Source organism: Mus caroli, chromosome 6 (genome assembly GCF_900094665.2).
Source record: "Mus caroli chromosome 6, CAROLI_EIJ_v1.1, whole genome shotgun sequence".
NCBI lineage: Eukaryota > Metazoa > Chordata > Mammalia > Rodentia > Muridae > Mus > Mus caroli.
The window spans coordinates 83161632-83183645 of NC_034575.1; the positions used below are offsets into that span (position 1 = coordinate 83161632).

At 42.3% G+C, this 22014-nt stretch overlaps 1 protein-coding gene across 2 annotated transcripts in view; it reads left to right on the forward strand.

Moving 5' to 3' along the window:
* The window catches only part of Gfpt1 (glutamine--fructose-6-phosphate transaminase 1), a 45482-nt gene that overhangs the window by 19170 nt on the left and 4298 nt on the right, over nucleotides 1-22014 (forward strand). For both annotated transcript variants that reach the window (XM_021165076.1, XM_029478737.1), the window contains 7 exons: nucleotides 1579-1684; nucleotides 4107-4270; nucleotides 5148-5243; nucleotides 10860-10957; nucleotides 13675-13795; nucleotides 14467-14624; nucleotides 19885-19999. In XM_021165076.1, coding sequence (XP_021020735.1) covers nucleotides 1579-1684; nucleotides 4107-4270; nucleotides 5148-5243; nucleotides 10860-10957; nucleotides 13675-13795; nucleotides 14467-14624; nucleotides 19885-19999 — 858 coding nt within the window. The remainder of the gene's footprint in view (nucleotides 1-1578; nucleotides 1685-4106; nucleotides 4271-5147; nucleotides 5244-10859; nucleotides 10958-13674; nucleotides 13796-14466; nucleotides 14625-19884; nucleotides 20000-22014) is intronic.

Here is a 22014-nt window from a genome sequence, read left to right on the forward strand (position 1 = left end):
GTACGCCTTTAATCCCAGCATTTGGGAGGCAGAGGCAGGCGAATTTCTGAGTTCGAGGCCAGCCTGTTCTACAAAGTGAGTTCCAGAACAGCCAGGGCTACAAAGAGAAGCCCTGTCTCGAAAAAACAAACAAACAAACAAACAAACAAACAAACAAACAAACACTTAGGTGAGGGCTTCAAAAATTGGAAGAAACATTTTTCCTAGGGGATGACCCTAGATAGCTGTGTTTCTCTAGTTCTAGTAGACAGATGGTGTGGAGCCCAGTGCCATGCTGTCACGACAAGAGATCAGGCTTGGTGGGAGGGCTATAGAGAGAGCTGTGGACCGACTTTCAGGCTTTTGTCATTGTCTTCATCTTAAAGCCACCACCTATTCCTACTGGAAAACAGTTTCATTTGAGCGAGAGAATTTCCATATGAAAAAGAATTTATAGACATTTATAGTCAGTGACATCCCAGTTTCTTTTACATATTTCAATCGGAGATGCTTCTCTTAACAATGAGCTCACAAGAATTTGGAGGGATGCTCAGCCTTAGGACATTTTAGAGACATAGCAGGTTGTAATTTTAAATGTTGTTCTGGGGCTGTTCAATTTAGATTTTGTGTGTTGAGACAAAGTCTTACTGTANAGCTGAGATGTTGATATTCCTGCCTCAACGTCTAGAGTACTAGGATTAGAGGCATACACATATGACTTTACTCTCTTTAGAAACAACTCAGTATGGTTTTTTTTTAAAAAAGGATTTNTTTTAAAATTTTTTGAGATTATTTTATGTATGAGTGTTTGCTTATATGTATGTATATGTCTACACACCACAAGCATCATGTGAGACCTGGGCTTGAACTCAGGTCTTCATGCTTAATGGCTAGTCTTTACCCAATGAGCCATCTCATCGTCTCCCTTTGCTTTGATATTAATGAATATTCTAGGCCTAATTTGCTGGGTTGACTTGCTGATAAAAATCTAGACAGGTTTTTTCTTTTTAAAAAAATAATTTGTTACTAGTCTGTCTTTTGGTCTTTATTTTTCATTGCACAATATTTTTTTTAATTTAAAAGTCTTGTGTATGACTGTTTTGCCTGCATGTATTTATGTGCATCACNAGAGTACCTGGTACCCAGGAGGCAGAAGAGGGAGTCTGAGCCCTTGGAGTTAGAATTACAGATAAATGTGAGCCACCATGTGGATGCTGAGAACCCAGCTTGGGTCCTCTTGCAGTAGCAGTGCGTGTTCTTTACCTCCGAGACATGTCTCTAGCCCTGCAGCCCCTAGAGTTTTAAAGTTATTATTAATAAAGTTTTGGATTTCTGGTTGAAAAGAAATGACTTTATGGAGTTTACAGTGCAGCACTGTTTTCTGCCATGAAGGCTTTGNGGGTGCTGTGTCTCTGCCTTCTCTGTCTGTTCTCACTTGCTTAGTGCATGGAGCCCAGTGAGCCACCTCACTGAGAACTGCTGAGTTTTTTGGCTGCTCAGCTTTTTGTTGTTGACTTTATGAACAGTTGTGCCTGTTTCTAAACTGTAGCATGATTTTCTGTGCTTGCTAATTGTACCTAACCTCTGTGCTCTATCTAGGCAAAGACAAGAAAGGAAGCTGCGGTCTTTCCCGTGTGGACAGCACGACATGCCTGTTCCCTGTTGAGGAAAAGGCAGTTGAATATTACTTTGCTTCTGATGCAAGGTGAGTTGCCTTCATTGAGTCAAGAGAATTTTCAGGAAAACTTCTCCAAACCATGACTGTATTTTGCAAAAATCTAAGTGCTGAGAATAGAACTGACTTCGAATGCTAAGCAAGCAAGCAGCTTGCCACTGCATGGAAGTTGAGACAGTTGCGCTCATCTTGTGAGGCTTGGGACAATAAACACTTCCTCCTACTTCAGAGCATGATGGCCACTTTACGTGTGTATTCTTAGAGACCTGATGCCTTTACTCTGGAGTTTTTGTTTGTTTTGTTTTGTTTCTGGGAGGTGGGCCTAAGTATTGTAGGGAGGAGGGGTCACTTTCCCAGCATTTAAAGTTTTGGGCATTTAGCTTTTACATTTCAAGTTAACTTACAGCATAGTTCTTCAACAAAGGAAGACTGAAAATGTAAAAGAAAGCAGACTATTTAGAGGCATTGGTAATTCCAATACTGTAGGAGTGGGGATAAAGTAGAACCNCCCATTGTCTGCAGAGACTGGATTCACTCGCTGGGACTGGACATGAGAGGAAATGAGAATGATACTGCTCAGTACTTCAGGGAATGTATTATCTGAGAAGCAAACTTTACTGTCTTCTAGAATTTTCAAATTTGTCTTTGCTGTCAGTAAGCAGGTTTATTACAGAGTTGATAGTCAAGACTCAAACTCGGGATTGCTGAAGAATATTAATATTCATTCTTACATGCTTATTAGCAGAGCCATATTGTAAAAGTAATTTTATTCTTCTATAATAATTGTTGTCTCCAAGGCTTACTGCTTCAGTGTGCTAACCTAGAACTTGCCCTGGAAGCTTCTAGCCTCTGTACAATCTAATCTAGACCTAGATTGTTTTCCACCTCTGAGACTGCCTCACCCTTCTGAGTAATTCTTTCAGATCTCTGGCTGGCTGGTTTAACTCAGTTATTCTGCCTCAAACTCTTCAAACTGACTGATTCAATCTGTCTTCTATCTCGGCTTCCTGCATTACTCTGCTTGGCAACTTACTAACTTGGGCAATCTATTTTATCTTCTGGCTCCTTCTCATTCTCTGACTTGTTCTGTCTTCACCTGGGTCTAGCTTGTTCTCTCTACAACTTGTCTCTATAGAACTGTTCTGGGAAAACTGACCCCCAGCCCCACCCTTCTCTGCACTGTTGTCTTAAGTAGCTTCCCATTTCTCTCTCTTTTCTGAGAATTGAGTATATCCTAGTCTGTCAAATCTTTCTCTAATTTGTCACTTTGTCTGCCTCTCAATTAGATATCACTTTCAAACTTGCATGCTTCCCTCTACAAACTAACTTTACTTTCATTGTTTGGGATTAAAGGTTTGTAGTAAGAGCATGTCTGTATTCCAGCTGGAAGGATTAAAGGCATGTGTTGAGGGCTGAGCCACATCACAACTAGAAACAGTTTCTTTCAGTAAATACCACAATCTTGGGGTTCACAGTGTTATCAAACATCCTACAACACCATATGCTAGTCTNAGGAGAATGGTACAATAAAAATACTACTTGGACTGCCATAGTAGGGGAGACACATTTTAAAGCATCTCTGTGGAGTTCCTACTGTGACAAGAGCTACATAGTTCCTATAGCATGCTCCCTTAACCCCTTGTTAGTAGATTTTTTTGTTTGGTTTTGGTTTTTTTTTTTTTTTTTTTTTTTTTGAGACAGGGTTTCTCTGCGTAGCCCGTAGCCCAGGCTGGCCTTGAACTCAGAAATCTGCCTGCCTCTGCCTCCCAAGTGCTGGGATTAAAGGCGTGTGCCACCACGTCTGACAGTAGATCTTTTTTTAAGACAACGAAGCTCAATCTGAGCTGAGGGGATCAGGAGATGCTTAGGTGAAAGGTTGGGATGAGCACTCACTGTGAGCTTGCAAAGGGCGCAAAGGGCGTCAAGCAGCTTGAAGAGAATCAAGGACACTTGCTGGGATGTGCATGGCAGTTTGAGGTTCTCCTGAGTGCCAGAAGAAGCCTGAAAAATGATTTGTTGGGTGAAGGAAATTCTCTTGATTTGCATCACCTTTTGCTGTTGACTTGGGCAGAAAAGAGAACAGAGAGGTGAGAGAAAGTAGTGGATACTTAGGGATGCTGCAGAAGCCAGCCAGAGCTGATGACAGCTTGTACTCAGCAGTGGCAGTGACATGGAAGGTATCGTTCAGAAACACTTAGTGGTTAAAATGGCAGGCTTAGGTGAGAGTTGGCAGGAAGCAGAAATAGCCTTGCATTTTCATTTTGATGAACTGCTGGTTAGGTTGCTATGTAAAGGGCCACTTCACTTTTTTGTTCACAGTGACCACATGTTTAATAAGGCCCTGTAGGAAGCGAAGGCATTGACATGTGGTATAAGATGAGAGTTGATGTTTGAGCTTGGTCCATGCATTCTATCTTTGGTTATTGATAACATCTCCTTGACCATTTTGTAGTGCCGTGATAGAGCACACCAATCGTGTCATCTTTCTGGAAGATGATGATGTTGCAGCAGTGGTGGATGGCCGTCTCTCTATCCACCGAATTAAACGAACTGCAGGAGACCATCCTGGCCGAGCTGTGCAAACTCTCCAGATGGAGCTCCAGCAGATCATGAAGGGTGAGTACCTTGTAATGCTAGGACTTGGGATGCTTCAAGAAAGGAAGCTCCTGCTTCCCTTACAGCTGATGAAGCTGTGGAGTCTTCCATATGATGAGTGGATGGCCTCTGGAGAAACGGTCTGCTGGTCTTAGAGTAGTTCTTGAATCTAACTCGTGGTTTGTTTTTAACTTTGTAAGAAGGAGGGAGTACCAAATGTTTAAAGATGCTTTGTAAGGGTAAGTATGCCTCATGTCTGTTCAGTACTCTTGTTATATTCTCTCTGTGCTTCAGCCTTCTCATGTATTGAGAGGGAGAAATAGAATCTATCACATTAAGGTTTGAGGATCAAGAAGGCTGATCTACACAAGCTCTTAGAATAGTGCCTGATACCTGTGTGCCCCACATAATGTGTACTGCCATTAACTGTTAGGGTTTATATTCTCCTTTCTGACTGTGCTGTAGTAGGGATTATATCATAGAGCTACTGTCCTCAAAGTCCCATGAGCCATATTACAGTTCATTCAAGGAAGTAAATATTGATCTTATTTATAAGTAAGAAGTTTTCCCGGTTGACATAGTAAAGGTTAGCTTGATCATTTGAACTTAAATTTGACTAAAAAATTTATCCTCTGCCCCTATTTTTGTATAACTATGAATTTTAGCTACTAAGCAAATAAAGTGGCTTTCTTCCTTGTTTGTTTCTCATGTAGAGTGGAAATACTCATCCAGGCTTTTAAGAAGTCAGTCTGAATGAAAATCCCTTGTTGCATGGCCTTTGTTTCATCTCTCAAGATTACCTTGAGATAGTGTGTTTATATTGAAGAGATAGTTGATTGTGTACAGATTTCTTAGCTTATTTACTGTTGTTTTAATTATATAATTTTTATTTTTGTAGGCAACTTTAGTTCATTTATGCAGAAGGAAATTTTTGAGCAGCCAGAATCCGTTGTGAACACAATGAGAGGAAGAGTCAATTTTGACGACTACACTGGTAATGACATTTTGTATTTTGTCATTTAAGTCTCCTGGGGGAGTGCCATTAGCAACCTGACAATTTATTGTCCTTCTTATAGATCTGTGGAACAGCTGAGATTGCCAGGTATCAAAGTGCGATTGCACTGTGTGTTGGTTGAGTCAGCTCAGATTTGGGGACAGAAAGTGGGCTGATGGGGACAGGTGCTGGGGGAGTGGTGGAGAGTCATGGTCTCCTAGGTAGTTTCCACTGGGTATGTTGGAGAGTTCTAGAGTTGGATAGCAGGGCTGGGGCTCACAGTGTGAATGTGCGTAATCCCACTAAGAGGTGACTGTCACACACTAGGTCCTTGCTGTGGTTGTCAGACCTTGGGCCCTTTGTCTGCCTGCCTGTATAATATNTGTACCACATTTGTGCCTGATTCTNTTGGAGATTAGAAGAGGAACTGGAACAGGAGTGTGATATAGTTGGGAGCCATCATGTGTGCTCTGGGAACAGAACCCAAGTTCTCTGCAATAACAGCAAGTGCTCTTAACCACTGAGCCATCTTTCCAGCCCCTAGGTTTCTGTCATAAGTAGCAAATCACGAACTTCTGCAGAGGTCTTTCATGTTTGCACTTTGCTCCATGTTGAAAGCAGAAGTCAAAGAGCAGCTCTGGTCTCTAGAGCACACACCACAGCAGCTTACAGATACCTCATGACTGGACTCTTGTCTCCAACTCATGTCACAGGAGTAGACCATAGCAGAGTTTCTGATGTAGTCTTGCCCTTAATAATTTAATCATGAATACATAATTAACAATTTGAATAAATATAAAATATGATCCAAGCACTAGAAAGTGTTTAAAGTTTAGTATTGAGTTTAGGAAAGGGATGTTGGGATGAGGGGAAGCCTCACGATGTAAGAAGGTGTAGGTTTGGAAGATGTAAGTGGAGGTCAGATGGGAACACTGGGCTGTCTGGAAGAGCATTAGCTGAGGGCATTGGTGTGAAAGCCATGAGGAGGCTGCTTATGCTCTCTTACGCTTATGCTCGGNAGTTTAGGGTATGTTCCAGGTCTAGGATTTGAAGAGTTATAAAAGTCAGTTTAGGAAAGTTGGGGAGAGGAACTGTCCTGAGGAGGTGGACGGTGGGCTCAGTGGGGCACCTCTGTTATGGAAGCTGAGTAGCTTTTAAAGTCTGGGTGCTATCTGGTCTGTAGGTGCCAGGGGAGGGAGAGCCTGGGTTATATATATCAGTACGATGTCGATCTGTCTGAGCACAGTAAAAAGAGGAAGAATGGGGAGCAGGGAGCAATAGGAGTGGGACCGTGAGGACCACATAGATCTGTGAGCGAGGAGACCCAGGGCCAGAGCACAGTGCTCAAAGCATTCGTGGAACTTAAGTCAGGAAAAAGACCTGTTTGCTAAGTGAAGAGAATGAGGCTGACTTTGAGAACTTCATGAGAACTTTATTCCTGTGGTTACTGTGTTGTCTTAATCCCTCTGTGCCACATCCTGGGGAACAAAACTAGGACCTTGCATGTGCCATGTGTGTCGTCTCCTTCTGAGTCATACACCAGCGCTGAGACAGTTACTGTGTTAAAACTCTTACGTGTATTACATGCATATGAGTTGTCTAATGTAAACAGGATAGCAGTTCTCGAGGACGTCAGAACTGTCAGTCTGAATGTTTGCCAAAGGTCACATTGCCAGTCATTCATGGAGCCAGACTTGGCTGTGTGTGTTCGTTCAGTGATGATCCTGAGGAACCCCACCTCCTAAGTCTTTCTATTTCCTAGTTATGGCTTATGTGGTCAGAGTTAGACTAAAGCATTATCTAGATTATGACATGCGTGGCAGGCTGAGGCAGGAGCAGCAAGAGGCCTGCCTGGGTCTCACACAGTGTATATAAGTCATTTCAGACCTTGGGGGACTCCTAGAATTAGCCTAAAAGCCATCAGGGAATTTGCTTGACTAAGTTTAAGAAACATGTCTTAACATGCCTGTTCTTGATCTCCATCTGCAATACTACCTTCTCTGGTAGACTGTCTGCGTTATATAGTCCCAAATGGCCTGGAACTCACTTTTGAAGACCAGGCCAGCCTTAGACTCACATATCTCCAGCTGCCTCTGGATTTAAAGGTGTGCCCTTCTCATACTAATTTGTCTGTTTTATATGGAGTTACCAATCTTGCTTTTGTATGACTCATCCCAGCCTCCAGGCGTTGTTTTTTTTTTTTTTTTTTCTTCTGTCTTATAGTCATCCATTTGGTTTTGTATGGCTGAGTTTCTGAAGTATATGGCAAGCCAAAGGAAGACAATCAATAGAAAATGATGAATAGACAGACAGAACAAAATATCAAAATGTCTAGCAGAAATTGACTGGGAAGACTTCTGTAACCCAGTCAGCTGGAGTTTAGTCAGGGTAAAAAATGGTCCCTCAAGTAAGGGGAGGCTTCGGAGGATCAAGAGTGGGCATTGTCAAATTGGGTAGAGCAGAAACAGACCTGGGATGGTGAGGTGGTTCTAACTTTTCAGCTTTTCCCTCCCTCTGCAGACACTTGTTTATTATGGGGAAACAGTAGTAACATCTGTTAGAAATAGTTTTTCCTTGGAGCTGTTCCCAAGGGCTCAGTGGTTTTTTTATTTTATTTTATTTTTTAAATTCTTAGGCTGTTTTTTTTTCTTGTGCCTATCACAGTGTTAGAAGGCTATCCTGTCTTCAGATTGGAGAGAACAAACATTCTTGGGCCTGAAATGGTGGGGTGGGTGGGAAAACCCCATTTCCAGAGGCAGTTTCTCAGTGGATTCAAACAGCACACAATATTTTACCAANAGAANACACATCATACTTCCTAAAGTGTAGCACACACCAAGACCTGTGCAAACACTGTACTCTTACACTGTGTTTTGATTAAGAGCAGGCACAGAAGTTAACCCGGAAATGCTCACAGGGGACCTGGAAACCATGAATAGTGTGGTTTTATAGTCCAAGTCATTTNGGAAACCAACCATTTTGTTGTTGCTTTGTTTGGTTTCTACTTTGGTGGTGTCTGGGGACTGGGAGGCTAATACACATGAGCAGGTGTGTCTGTGTGAATGTGGAGGTCAGAGGTCGCATGCCTTTCTCAGTACCTTTCACCTTATCTCCTGAACCTGGGGCTTACTGACTGGCTGCACTGGCTGATCATTGGGCTCCACCTTCCTAATGTTGGGACTTGCTGGTCTCCATCTTCGTAATGCTGGGATTACAGGCACCTGTCATTGTGCCCAATGTTTTATGTGAGTGCTAGAGATCCAAATTAGGTCTTCACACTTGCTGAGAGAATATTGTTGTCACCATCACCATCTTCAGAGACGATCCAAAGGATTTCAGTAAGTGGGCAGAGAGGAGAGATGCCCCAGNAGTCCAAGTGAGGCCAACATTGGAACTGAACAGTTAAGTCAGTGGCCATGGCAAAGACTGAGAGAAAAGAGGGCTTGCATACAAACAGGACTGCAGGATTCTATGCACATCAGTACCACATTAAAAAACCTCTCTGGGCTGAGGGGTGGCTTAAGGGACCAAAATGCATCACTGTTGCATTAAGGAATGGGAACAGGAACTTCCTCTTGGAGTAGTTTGACCAAGAACCTCAAGTTTGAGTTCTGCTTCTCCATTGTGGCTAGTGGCCTCTTGGCAGCATGTCTGTTTATAGGACTGATCTGTCTGTCCCTGTTCCTTCTCTGTTGTGTCTGATCTCTCTGTTTGTTGTGTTATCCCTAACAAAAGTTACTTGACTGACTCAGAACACCATTCGGTCATAGAATGTGCACACGTTGCTCCCAACATTTATGTGTTGTTTGTTTTAAGGTTGCTTTCAACCTGTCTGCTGCTTTCAGCAATGATTGCCACAGTACACGTGCGTTATTCTTCTCGGTCGGCCATGGAAGAGTCCATAATCCTAAGAGTAAGGCTGTGCATTGAGCCTAAGTTGTAAACCTGATTGCATGGGAAATCCTACACATAGTAAAGTCGGTCACATTGTTCTCTTAAAGGCAGGTTGGCTAAACAGCCTGCATATACATAGACTAGCAGGGTGAATGCATAGTCCTACANGATCTCTGAACAATGTAAATATGGCTGCAGGGTCTGGCAGTAGTTTAGTCTCTTTGAAGACAAGAANTGCTCTTAGAAAAATATATTACCATAGTTTGGAGTTTGTAGAAATAAACATAATGTAATTTTCTAGGTAGGTTTATTAAAGTATAATTAGACATAATGAAAATAATCATTTTGTATATTTGATTGTACCTACCTATGTTCATGTGTTTAGGGAGGGGTGTGTGTGTGTGTGTGTGTGCACATATGTTTATATTTATATATATGTGCACTTGCTTGCTTGCTTGTGCTGATGTNGAAGCCAGAGGTCAACCTTGGGTGTTGTTTCTCAGGCTTATTCCACCCTGTTTTGTTTGTTTCTTTAGATAGGGTCTTTCACTGAGACTTGGCATTTATNGATTAGACTGGCATGGCTGGCGGTGAGCCCCAGGAATCCTTCTGCCTACTCTTCCCAGAGCTAGGATTATAAGCACACTCCATCATCCTCAGCCTTTTAAATGGGTTCCGGGGATCAAACTCATGCGTGTGTGACAAGCATTTATGGGTTAGCCTATCTTCCCAGTCTTACTTTATCACTTATCTTCTTCCATTGGTTGTTTTGTGTATGTGTGTGGTTACATATATATGTGTGATAGTATCTAGGGAGAGGTCAGAGCACAGCTTGCCGGAGTTATTTCTCTCCTTTGNCATGTGGGTCTGGGGTAAAGTGAGGCCATCAGGGTTGGCCACCTTTACTTGCTAAGTCATCTCGCCTACACAAATTCATCATTTTAAAAACATTATTTTTCAAAAAGGCTTCCTTATTTTTATTTTGAGTGAGTGTTTTGCCTGTATGTAGGTATGTGCACCGTGTGCATGCCTGTGCCTGAAAAAGGTGTTAGATCTTCTAGGACTGGAGTTACAGATGCTTGTNAACTGCTGTGTGGGGACTGGGAACTGAACTTATTTGTATCCTGTGCAAGAGCAGCAAGTCCTCTGGACCACTGAGCCATCTCTCCAGCCCCAAAGTCATCATTCTAAATGTAACATTCTGTTATAATTTTTTACGGAGACAGGATCTTGCTGTGTTGCCCAGGCTACTTTATCTTGAATTATTAGTGTCAATGACTCTGTCGTCTCAGCTTCCTGATAAGATTCTGGGTTTGATAGACCTTTGTAACAGCCATAATCATATCTTCAACGGAGGCACGACATAGAACAGATCAGTCATTCTGGAAACTCCCTTATGCCCTCTTGTTATCCTCTCTCCAGATCCAGCTTTTAGTGCCAACTGACCCGCTGCTTCTATCCCCATAATTTTCCTTTGAGGTAGTCTTCAATGTACAGAGAGGAATGAAAAGTGACTCAAAGTAGAGCCCATGCCTGTCTATACGCCTTGGTGGGTGGGTGAGGTGAGTGCAGATGGGGGAGGGTCCAGTTCCAAAAAGGAATATGAATTACTTAAAACAGTATTATTAATTTTTCACATTGACAGTGGAGACTGATGAAAAGTGATTCCCTGTTTTATATCGATCTTTCCTAAGTAATTATATGCACAAATTTCTATTTCAGTGAATTTGGGAGGTTTGAAAGATCACATTAAGGAGATCCAGCGGTGTCGGCGGTTGATTCTTATTGCTTGTGGCACAAGTTACCACGCTGGTGTGGCAGTAAGTGGCCCCTTCACATTTCAGTTATGTTGGGTTGAAATCAGGATATTGGCACATCAGTCCTATTTCTANTAACCTTTAAAAGCTGAAATCTGTGAAAGGGACTTANGTTGGTTGTCAGTAAAGAAACTGGGACATGTTGGCCTCTTAATAAATTGCATTAGTTGTAGTTACTTTATAAGGAGGCAGGTTAAACCCTGGCCTGTGTAGGTCTCTTACTTTAAGATCAATTTCCAAAGTTGATGATAATAATTTTTTATTTGCTGCAACACAAAATATTTATTTTTTACCCTGAGAGCCTTTTTTTGTTTCCCTAAGGGTTTCTCTGTGTAACCCTGGCTGTCCTGGGTGACCTGGAATTCACTTTGTAGACCAGGATGGCCTGGAACTCACATCCCCTTGCCTCTGTAGGTGAGGNCCACCACACCAATCATTTATTGAACGTGTGAAATTATCTGGTTACCAGCCTTCACATGTCAGCAAGCTGTGCTTTTCCAGAGATCCTCTCCCCACACTTCTTGGCCTGAGAAGGTGGCATTTCATAAGCATGAAGAGAGAGTAAGTTAAAGACGCTAGTGAGACCTTAAGGAAGATGTGGATGAGGTCAACTCTATAACATCCATTTGTGACCAGGTTTCCTGCTCAGAAGAAAGCATTTGATTCCTGCTGCATTCAGCTCTGATCCTCAATTTGGGTATAAAATATTGCTATGTTAGAATTCTCTGAATCATCTGTCTTCTCTAAGGGAGAGATTTCATAAGGGATGTATGTGCCAAAATTAATGAAAGCACGTAAGAAATCTCTTGTGAGTAGCCTATGAAATAGTGCTGTTTATTCTATTCATCCTAGACTGAATGTTCACTTTTATGATGTAGTCAAGAGCGAGTGACAGACACATGTCTTCTTTCAGTGTGTCTGTACCCGACTAGTAACAACTGCCTATGCTCAAGTTGGTCAGAAATCAGCATGCCTTCCAGAGTTTAACTGCCTTATGGGCTTTCGGGTCATAGAATGGCATTTGCAGCATAAATAGTTATTTTTTTAGGTTAGGATGAAAATATTTAACTATATTTGTAAAGTATTTCTCATCAACACATTAGTTTGAGATACTTTTTGGTTACATTATTTTTAAATATCTGGTAGGTTGTTAGGCTTGTTTGAAGATAAATGCCAATATAATGCATTTGTAATNTAGGGGGAAATTTTTTTATTTCCATTTGTTTAAAGGAAGACATATAGCTTGCAAGTGTCAGTAACTGACTTAGAAATAGTTACAAATAAATTACACCAACAGAAAAGTAATTAAAAATTGGAACNTTTAATTTTCAAATACTTGGCATTTATGTTGCTGTCATATTGCTTAAAAACTACTAAACTAGAAGCATTGTGGGACCAAACACAGAAGAACAATTCTGTTTGCTTGTGGGCAAGCAAAAGTGTAAGAGCTGTGGAATACAGACAATTCTGCAGGGGTTTTTGGTTTAAATTTCCCCCTTTCTCTTTCTCTCTCTTTCTTCCCTCCCCCTCTTAACTCTCTTTTGCCGTTTGTGTGTGTGTGTGTGTGTGTGTGTTTGTGATGGATGGGTGTTCAGAGAAGTCAGGAGCGTGTAGGGTTCCTTGGAGCTGGAGAATGCATGGTTGTGAGCCCTCAGTCACAGGTGTTGGGAGACAAACTCAGTCCTCTGCAAGCTGCTCTCCTGCTCCAGCCTTTGTGATTTTGTTGCTGTAGAGGAGGAATGTGCTATAAAAGAGGGGGCTAGTGACAGGCAGGGCAGGGCTGGCTGGCCTGAGGAACAGGTGACAGGCTGCTGACAGGAAGAAAGTGTCTGTTATCAGCACTAAAGTTCCACCATGTGCCTGTACATCTGTAGGGCTGAAAGAGACTGGGGCCTGAAGGTTTGCTTTCTGTTGTTTGTAATTTTCTGACCTTTAGAATAAAAGGAACTTAGTGAGAATGAGACTTAGTAAAAGGATTGGGAATTCCCTTTGAACACAAGCGTGTTGTTTCCTCTTTCACACCATGCTCCATTGCTCCAAAGTTGACAACAAGGAGCTGCCCTAAACAGAACTTCTTAAATGTATTCACATTTTTGAAATAGTATTATTTATACATATAGTACATTTAAAAATTTCACTGAATATGTACATTATTACAATTTAACTTTAATTTTATATGTTTAGAATTAGAGAATTAGTGATACACAAGTTGACTCAGAACAGTGCTTTTTCTGCTCAAATGTTTCATATTTGTGGATATATTTGCTTGTAAGCATGTTTCATGGAGCTTGGAATTATGGCTGACACCTGTAATGCCAGCACTCAGGAGGCTGGGACAGGCACTTACTGCAGATCTGAGGTCAGCTGGGTCTGTACTGAGTTCCAGATCAGTCTAGTGTTAAACAAAATAGAGCATCCACATTGGTAGTTTTTCTCAAAGACTTGCACTGAAAGTTAGCAGTGCGTATCTCTTAGAAGTAGGGTGGTGAATGCTTTAAATTTTTTCTTTAATTTGTGTTTCTTAGTGGTTTCCAAATGTATGCCTTGTTTTTCTGTGGCAGTGCTGGGGTGGGGCCCAGGGCCTTATGCAAGCTAGGCCAGTGCTNACCACTGAGCTACCCCTCTCGTCTCTGTGCTCGCTTTGTAATTAGAAAAGTGGAGACCAAAGAAGTTCAGTGAAAAAGGATGTCCTAAGGCAGCGTGTGTTCTTTCCCCTGTAGACCCGCCAGGTCCTGGAGGAGCTGACCGAGCTGCCCGTGATGGTGGAGCTTGCCAGTGACTTCTTGGATAGAAACACTCCAGTCTTTCGAGATGATGTTTGCTTTTTCATTAGTCAATCAGGTGTGTTCATTTTTAATTTGAAGGGGAAAAAGTTATTTTAAGTCAAGTTTCCTAATAAGTCAACCCTATCTTTTAAACTGACACTTAGCAGGGCGTGGTGGCTCACGACTTTAATCCCAGGCAGGCGGATTTCTGAGTTCGAGGCCAGCCTGGTCTACAAAGTGAGTTCCAGGACAGCCAGGGCTACACAGAGAAACCCTGTCTCAAAAAAACAAAAAANCCCCAAAAAACCAAAAAACCAAAAAAACCCTGACATTTAATCTGGTATTTCAGATGACCTGGTAAATACAGATTGTCTTCACTTGTACTAATACATTCTTTAAGACTTAGTAAAAATGAACATCTTTTTTACATATAGCTTAAAGAGTTTAATTTTCAGATAAGAAACAAAAACTGATCCTAGAAATCCTAGTTTTTGTTGTTGTTTGAGACAGGGTCTCACTATGTAGCCTTGGCTGGCCCGAACTTATCTAGGTAGACCAGGCTGGCTTCCAACTCAGTGATATGCCTGCCTCTTCAACCCAAGCCCTAGGATAAGTTTAATAAGAACACGCCTTATGCTTTATTTAAAACAAGTGATAGTATTAAAAGCATGGCAGTCGGTTGGTTTTTCGCGTATGAAACTGCATCATCTGAAACTGCTCTCTGTTACTGTTGTCCATTTTACACAGGCGAGACAGCTGACACCCTGATGGGTCTTCGTTACTGTAAGGAGAGAGGAGCCTTAACTGTGGGGATCACAAATACAGTCGGCAGTTCTATATCAAGGGAGACAGATTGCGGGGTTCATATTAATGCTGGTCCTGAGATTGGCGTGGCCAGTACAAAGGTAAATTTTTGGTTTCTTCCATGGAAGTTACTTAACCATACTGTTGGTAAGAGACTCTGATCTGTGGGCAGTTACTGTACTCTCTTCTCTTAGGGAGGAGAGCAGGAGGAATCCCTGGGGCTTGTTAGTCATCAACTTAGCTCCAGGTTCAGTGAGTGACTGTGTCTTAGGGAACATGACAGAGATTGATAGAGCAGGACACCTGATGGCCTGTTCTCCTGTGCATCTGCACGGATACATGTATGTGCACTCACAGTTAATGTGTGGATACATGTGTGTGCACTCACAGCTCATGTGTTGATACATGCATGATCACTCACAGCTCATGTATGGATACATGCATGCTTACAATGCCCGTCTCTCCCTTCCCCACACAGTCAAATAAATAAAACTTACTTATTTTATGTATGTGAATACACCTTCACTGTCCTCAGACACAGCAGAAGAGGGCATAAGATCCCATTACAGATGGCAGTGAGCCACCATGTGGTTGCTGGGAATTGACCTCAGGACCTCTGTAAGAGTAGCCAGTGCTGAGCCATCTCTCCAGGCCAGCATTAAAACTTATTTAAATTTTAAAAGTAGATCTTACATGGCAGCATCTGTTTCTGTTTAGACAGTGCATCTGTAGAAGCTTAAAAATACTTTTGTTTTAAAGGTGTTTAAGTCTGCTTTGCTCTCTGAAGTTGAGATATGATTAAATGTAAGAAATATCCAACTCTTTGCAAGCTGTATTGATATAAAAGATTACTCTCCACAAATATGTTGCTTTTTATAATTTTGAAAGTTTAGTTTTTTTCTGCTTAAGCTTAACATTTTTTGTTGATTCTCTAATAAGATATTTGTCAGTGGTTTAGACTTTAATCTATAAAGACTATTATGGAAAACTTTTTGTAGGAAAATATATGATTTTTGTTTAAAACTCTTTTGAGTTTTTTGTTTTTGTTTTAAGAGCCTTGGTATTACTATAATTTCCACATAGCTGAAATGTAGATTTTCTTCATATCATAAGATGTGAATTCATCCTTGGTGAATGCATAGCTAGCTATTTGCAGCCGTGTTGAGACAGCCCTGGTGCAGTGTGGGAACACAGGCTTCTCATCCAGAGCATGTTGGGAACCACTGCACTTCCACATGGTGTGGCCATACAGGACGAGGAGTTGCAAGGGAGTAAGTCTTTCATTTACGAGAGCTCTAATTTCCCTCTCTCGTTTTACTATGAAGGTTCGCATGCATGGAGTGGTTACAGTGACCTTAACACCCACTACCCACTGTCTAGATTCCACCCTTAGTCTTTTCTACAGCTTTGCACTGTCCTGTGTAACTTACTCGGTTGTGCAGCTGTCGGCACACACAGTTCTAGGAGACTGGNCTCCTCTCTGTGCTCACTCAAACCTCCACCCATGGCACGCTCATCACTACTCCCTTTCTTACTAAATACTGTCGTTTNCAGAGAGTTCTCATGAATGGGAGCTTTATGATACTTGTGCTTTGTAACTGGCTTTCATCGAGCGTGACGCCTTTGAAGCTGTTCATGTTGTTATTAGTTTCAGCAGTTCTTTCTTTGAAAGCAAATCCTTTTACTTTTTTTTTTTTTAAATCGAAACAAAGATTTATAGGAAGTTGCGAAGCTGCATTAGTCAGCTTCACATTATAATAACAAAATACCTGANACAGCTAATTCTGAGGGAGTGAGGTTTCTGTGAGTTCACAGCTTGGGAGCGTCAGGTCGAAGTTAGACAGCCTCATGGTTTTTTGCTCTGGCTAGACTCTCATTCCATGGTGAGGAGAATGAACAGAGCAGAGATGATCTGAGAGTCAGAGGTCCCACAAGATCCTTCCCAGACATTTTCCAAGGTGACGAAAGAACCCCTCATTAGACCAGCTCCTACTAAAAGGAGGAGGTCCTACGACCTTCCAGGGGTGTCTCTAACATGGACTGGTACCTGCTCCTAGCCCCAGTGCAGAGAAGTCTCTTGAATGCATCACTTAGCTTCCCAGTGCTTCCGTCTTATAAGGAAGCAAGCATCTTCTTAGTGATTTCTTTTTAAAGTGACTCAGTTTTAGTGAGTATTGGCAAGGGTCTCAGCAGGAAAAGATACCTACTACCAACATCACCCAAGCCTGATAGTCTTGAGTTCGCTCCCCAGAACCCGTGTAGGGGAAGGAGAGAACNGACTGCCTATAAGTTGTCTTCCGGCCTCCACACATGCAGGGACTATTGTACCCCAAATACCCTCTAAATAAATTAATTAAAAAATTTTAAAGAAGTATGGCAATATAATGCAGCTTCATTTTTCTTAGATTTCAAAGTAGTTTTATTTTCAGCTGTCTTAGGTATTCTTGGCATAGGGTTTTATAAATAAGCTTTGGTATATTTTAATTCAGATTATTTCTGAACGGTGAATGTGAGTTTCTATGTTCTAAGTAATCACAGAAGTTGCTTAGTGCTCCCATCACCGGCTCAGTAATGAGCCTGCATACAAGTCTCCACCTCTGCCGACAGCAGTGGTTGGCTTANGGCTGGCACTGACTTTCATAGCATCAGACCATGGATAATTTGGTGTTTCCTTAGGAAATGTGCAGAATTTGCAGTTTTTGTTATTGCAGATGTTTAAGTTTTTACCACACTGCTGACTTAGTTAGTGTTTTTTTTTTTTTCCCTCCCCCACCCCTATGTGTTTCAAGTAATTTTGTCTTTGGCTGAATAAAAAGAAAATCAAGTTGAAAAGTTCAGTTAACATTTTCTGGGTNAATTTTTTCAGATCTCAGACTGTAAGTGTGAGGTGTAGCTTGTTTTTATCATAATGAGTTTCTCGTTATGTACTGACGACATGGAATATGGTGGCTGGATATATACTCAGTGGTAGTAGCACTGTAGTGGTAGTGTGGGGGAGCTAGGCTGAGCGCTTGTTATCAGGTCAGATTGGATTTGGAATAGCTTTTATCTAAGGAGACCAAGATACTGGCCTGCTTTGCCCTGTTTACTGAAGGGTGCACCTTAGAACACAGNGTCCTTAAGCATGGAGNCAAGGGGGTGCTGTGGGCATACAGTGGGGACTGGTGGCAGTGGAAGCCAGGGTGGGCTGAGAAGGTGCCTCCTCAGCATGGCAGGAGTGTAGACACCGAGGAGTGATTCAGGGAAGATTACTGATTGAGTGTGAAACCACACTGCACTCTGGAGAACAACCATGTGCACAGCACAGTATGCCTAACAGTTTAAACATGAAAATTAAGTAAAACCTTTCGTGGCAAAGCAGTAGCATCTGGCCTTCCCCTTCAGCTGATGAGGAAGTGGCTTACAGGGTCTGTAAGCTGGAAGGTTCACATCGTATGCATCGTAGAAGAAACATCTTTCAGTCGCAAGTTTCTGCCAGTGCTCTTGAGTACAGTGTTCTGGCTGTGTATCAGAAATTGTAGTGGGTGCTTTCCGTGTCTGAGCTAACTATCAAGATTGTCTTGGGTTCTTGAACACTTAACATATAGGGCATCCGATGCTATAGGCGGGAAACCGGCTCAAGGTTCTTTGACACCACTAAACAAAGGAAGGTGCTTAGATGTTAAGTGTAAAAGAGCATTATAAAATTCTGACACTTAACGCTTATTTTTAACTGGATGGTTTTTGGGACAGGATCTTATGTATCTCAGGCTACCCTTGAACTTGTTCTGTAGTTAAGGAGAGTCTTAGCTTCCTCATCTTCCTGGCCCTGCTTCCTAAGTCTTGGGATTGTCGGTCTGTACCGTCCATGTGTGCAGACGTACTCAGCTAAATAATTAACTTTCTCTTCTTTTATTGAAAATAGATTTTTTTCATATTTAATATAAAAAAAGGAAAACTGGGGCCAGCAAGGTAGCTAAGTGGGTAAGCTAAGTGAGAGCTGATTCCAGAGGCTGCCCACTGTCCTCTATATATGCTCTCTGGCATGTACACACCCACCATTGACACACACACACACACACACACACACATACACACAAGTAAATCATGAATTACAAATATGTCATCGTAGGTTTGCAGTTTCTTTTTTGTGTTTTGTTTTGTTGTTTTTTTTTCGAGACAGGGTTTCTCTGTGTAGCCCCTGGCTGTCCTGGAACTCACTCTGTATANCAGGCTAGCCTCGAACTCAGAAATTCGCCTGCCTCTGCCTCCAAGTGCTGGGATCAAAGGCGTGTGCCACCACGCCTGGCAGTTTCTTAATTTTTATCGACTTACATACATTTANACTTTTATTGACTTTTTTGTTAGTGTTTTTGTTAAAATGTAAGACTGAGGACCTGTGCTCATGGGGTAGCTGTCAGGACAGTGCTTCTTGGCTCTCAGCGTGAGGATCTGAGGGGAGTTCTCAGCCCCAGCACAGGCACCTCAGCACTGGGGAAATGGAAATAGGTGGGTCCTGCATGTTCCTAAAGAGAACAGTACTGAGCCCTGGGTCCCCTGAGAGACGGTGTCTCAACAACAACAGAAAACCAGTAGGCCGCTCCCAATGAACACCTAAGGTTGACCTCCAGCTTCCACATGCACACAGGTGAATCTTCCCCCTAGGTGCCCTCTTCCCAGAAACTCAAACACAGTGAGAATGAGCCATGTGGTAGCTCACACCTCTACTTTCTGTGTTTACAAGGCTGAGGTGGGAGGATTATTCTGAACCCAGCTCAGGTGACCCTACCTTAAAAAGAAAACAGTGAAAATGAGGACCAGCCAGTAGGCAAAGGTTAAAGAGTATGTGTGGGAGGGGCCACAGTTTCTAGCCTGCTCTCCCCTTCACTGTGTGGGGGGGCACAGATTAACCGAAACTTCCTTCAGGCTTTCTTTCTCCTTCTTTCTTAGGACTGTGAGGGTCTCACTTGTGTTTTGTGAGAGACTGTGTGGGCCCAAGACATAGACTTAAGTGCTTTGTGATTAAAAATAGAGAGAGATTCCCAAGTACTAAGTCAGTCAGTATCTCTAGAGTTACGTGGAAGAGTTGAATAGTGAGGGGCTGGAGAGATGGCTCAGTTGTTAAGAGCACTAGCTGCTCTTATAAAGGACCCAGATTCAAATCCCATCATTCACATGNCAGTTCACAATTGTCTATAATTCCAGTTCTAGGGAATCTGACACCCTCACACAGACAGACATGGAGGCAGAANACCAATGTNATTAAAATTNAANAAAANATGAGCAGTGTGTATTGTGAAAGAATTAGGATTTAATTCTCATCTTTTGTTAAAAGTTTTCAAGTTCTTAAAATTCACTTTTCTGTTTTCTGTGGTGTTGTAGGCATACACCAGCCAGTTTGTGTCCCTCGTGATGTTTGCTCTCATGATGTGTGATGACAGGATCTCCATGCAAGAGAGACGCAAAGAGATCATGCTGGGACTGAAGCGACTGCCAGGTATGCATAGAAAACAATAGGGGTCTCTGTCTGCCTGTCCATTGGTCAGTTGTTCTGTCTCTGTATCTCTCCCCTGCACCCCCTTTCTTTTCTTTCTTTTTTTTTTGTGAGACAGGGTCTCACATGACCTAGGCTGCCCTCAGACTTAACTAGATAACTAGATAACTGAGGATGACATTGGTCTTCCTGCTTCTCCCTTGTGAGTGCTGAGATCACAAGCGTGGTGTCGTCATGCCCAGTGTATGCCAGGGCTTTGCACACGTAATCGAGCATTCTCCCACCTGAGCCACATTCCCAGCCTGAGCACTTTANGACTGTAAACACTTACCAATTGCAGTTGGCCAAGACTCTGTTTTAGACTGTTTCTTCACCCTGCTAATTGGTTTTTTTGCTGTGCAGAAGTTTTTTAATTAGTAAAAATCACACCTTGCGTAAACTTCATGGGCTGCCATGCTCCACTGTGCAAAGCTGCAGAAACTTAATTTTATGAAGGCCTGCTTGTCAGTTCTTGTGGTCATTTCCTGTACTAGTGGGAGTTCTTTTGAAGAAGTTCCTGTCTTTGCCTTTGGCAACGTATTGAAGTATTTTCACAATATGATTTACTCCAGTACTTTCGGAGTTTCATATCCAAGACAGTCTTTAGTATATTTCACATTGGTGAGAAATAATGGATCTAATTATATTTGTCAATCTTCAGTTTTCCTAGTATGCTTCTTGAAGAGGTNATTTTTCTTCAAAGGTGATTTTTTCATTAGTGTATTTTCTTGACATTTTTTGTTAGAAATGGTGGCTGCAACCATGTGGTCTATTCCTGAGTCCTCTGTTCTGTGGTTTTCCATGTTAGGCTCTGTCAGAGCCATGTGTTGGTGATTACCACTGTGTCGTGCAGTCAGAGATGGAGTGTTGTGACAAATGCATCTGCATTACTCTTCCTGCTTAAGATGGCTTGGAGAGCTGGAATCTTTTGTGCTTTTTCTGTTTTGCTAGAGCAGTGGTTCTCAACCTTTCTAACACTGTGACCCTTTAATATNTAGTTCCTTGAGTGGCGGTGACTACAACATTATTTTTGCCGCTGCATCATANTTGTTATTTTGCTACTGTTAAGAATCATAATGTAAATATCTGTGTTTTTCAGTGGTCCTAGGTGACCCCTGTAAAAGGGTCATTTGACATACTCACAGGTTGAGAACCACTGTGTGAGTGCATCTGGATTCCATAGCAGTGATCAGAGCTGTCTAAGGCCCATCGACTCTAGAGTTATTTACAGCTGTGAGCTTGGCTCCCAGGTACCTAGAGCAGTCTTGCCTTTCCTGCCTTTNCCATACACTTCACTGCCGGGGCTGAGCTCCCTGCTGCCTGTATGTTTTGAAGGTCAGAGACTCACCTCCACCTCACCCTCAGCGCTTTGACTATGATTGTTCTCTGTACTCAGGCCCAGAGTAGTGCAGTTTTACACTTAATTATTTTATTTTATGGGTAGAGGTGTTTTGCCTGCATGTCTATCTGTGTATCATGCACATGCAAGTACCTGTAGAGGTGAGAAGAGAACATTAGATTCCCTGGAACTGGAGTCATAGATAGTCAAGAGCTGCCATGTGGGTGCTGGGAATTGAACCTGGGTCCCCTGAAAGGGCATCCAGTACTCTTAGCTGCTATTTCTGCAGCCTTGGTTAGTTCAGTTTTAAGAAGTAGGTTTCTTTCTAAGATGGTGTCTGGCCACTGCCCCCTGAGACATAGAGAATGACAGATTGGAATCCCATTGCTGCTGGAGGAGTNACTGTCTACAGACCCGTGCCTGGTTGAGGCTTTGAGGGCTGTAGTTTGTCCTGTGCGTAGGACTTTCTTATCTCCTCCTCAGGGATGCCTCCTTACCTTTGGATGAAACTTCTGTCGCCCTTCTCCCAAGCACGGGGCTGGAGCTGTGTTCTGTTTGGTTACTTTTTTGCCTGGCAGCTCTTCTGATTCTTTGTGTTTTGAAGAGTGATTGATATTCATTCTCATTCTCTCTCTCTCTC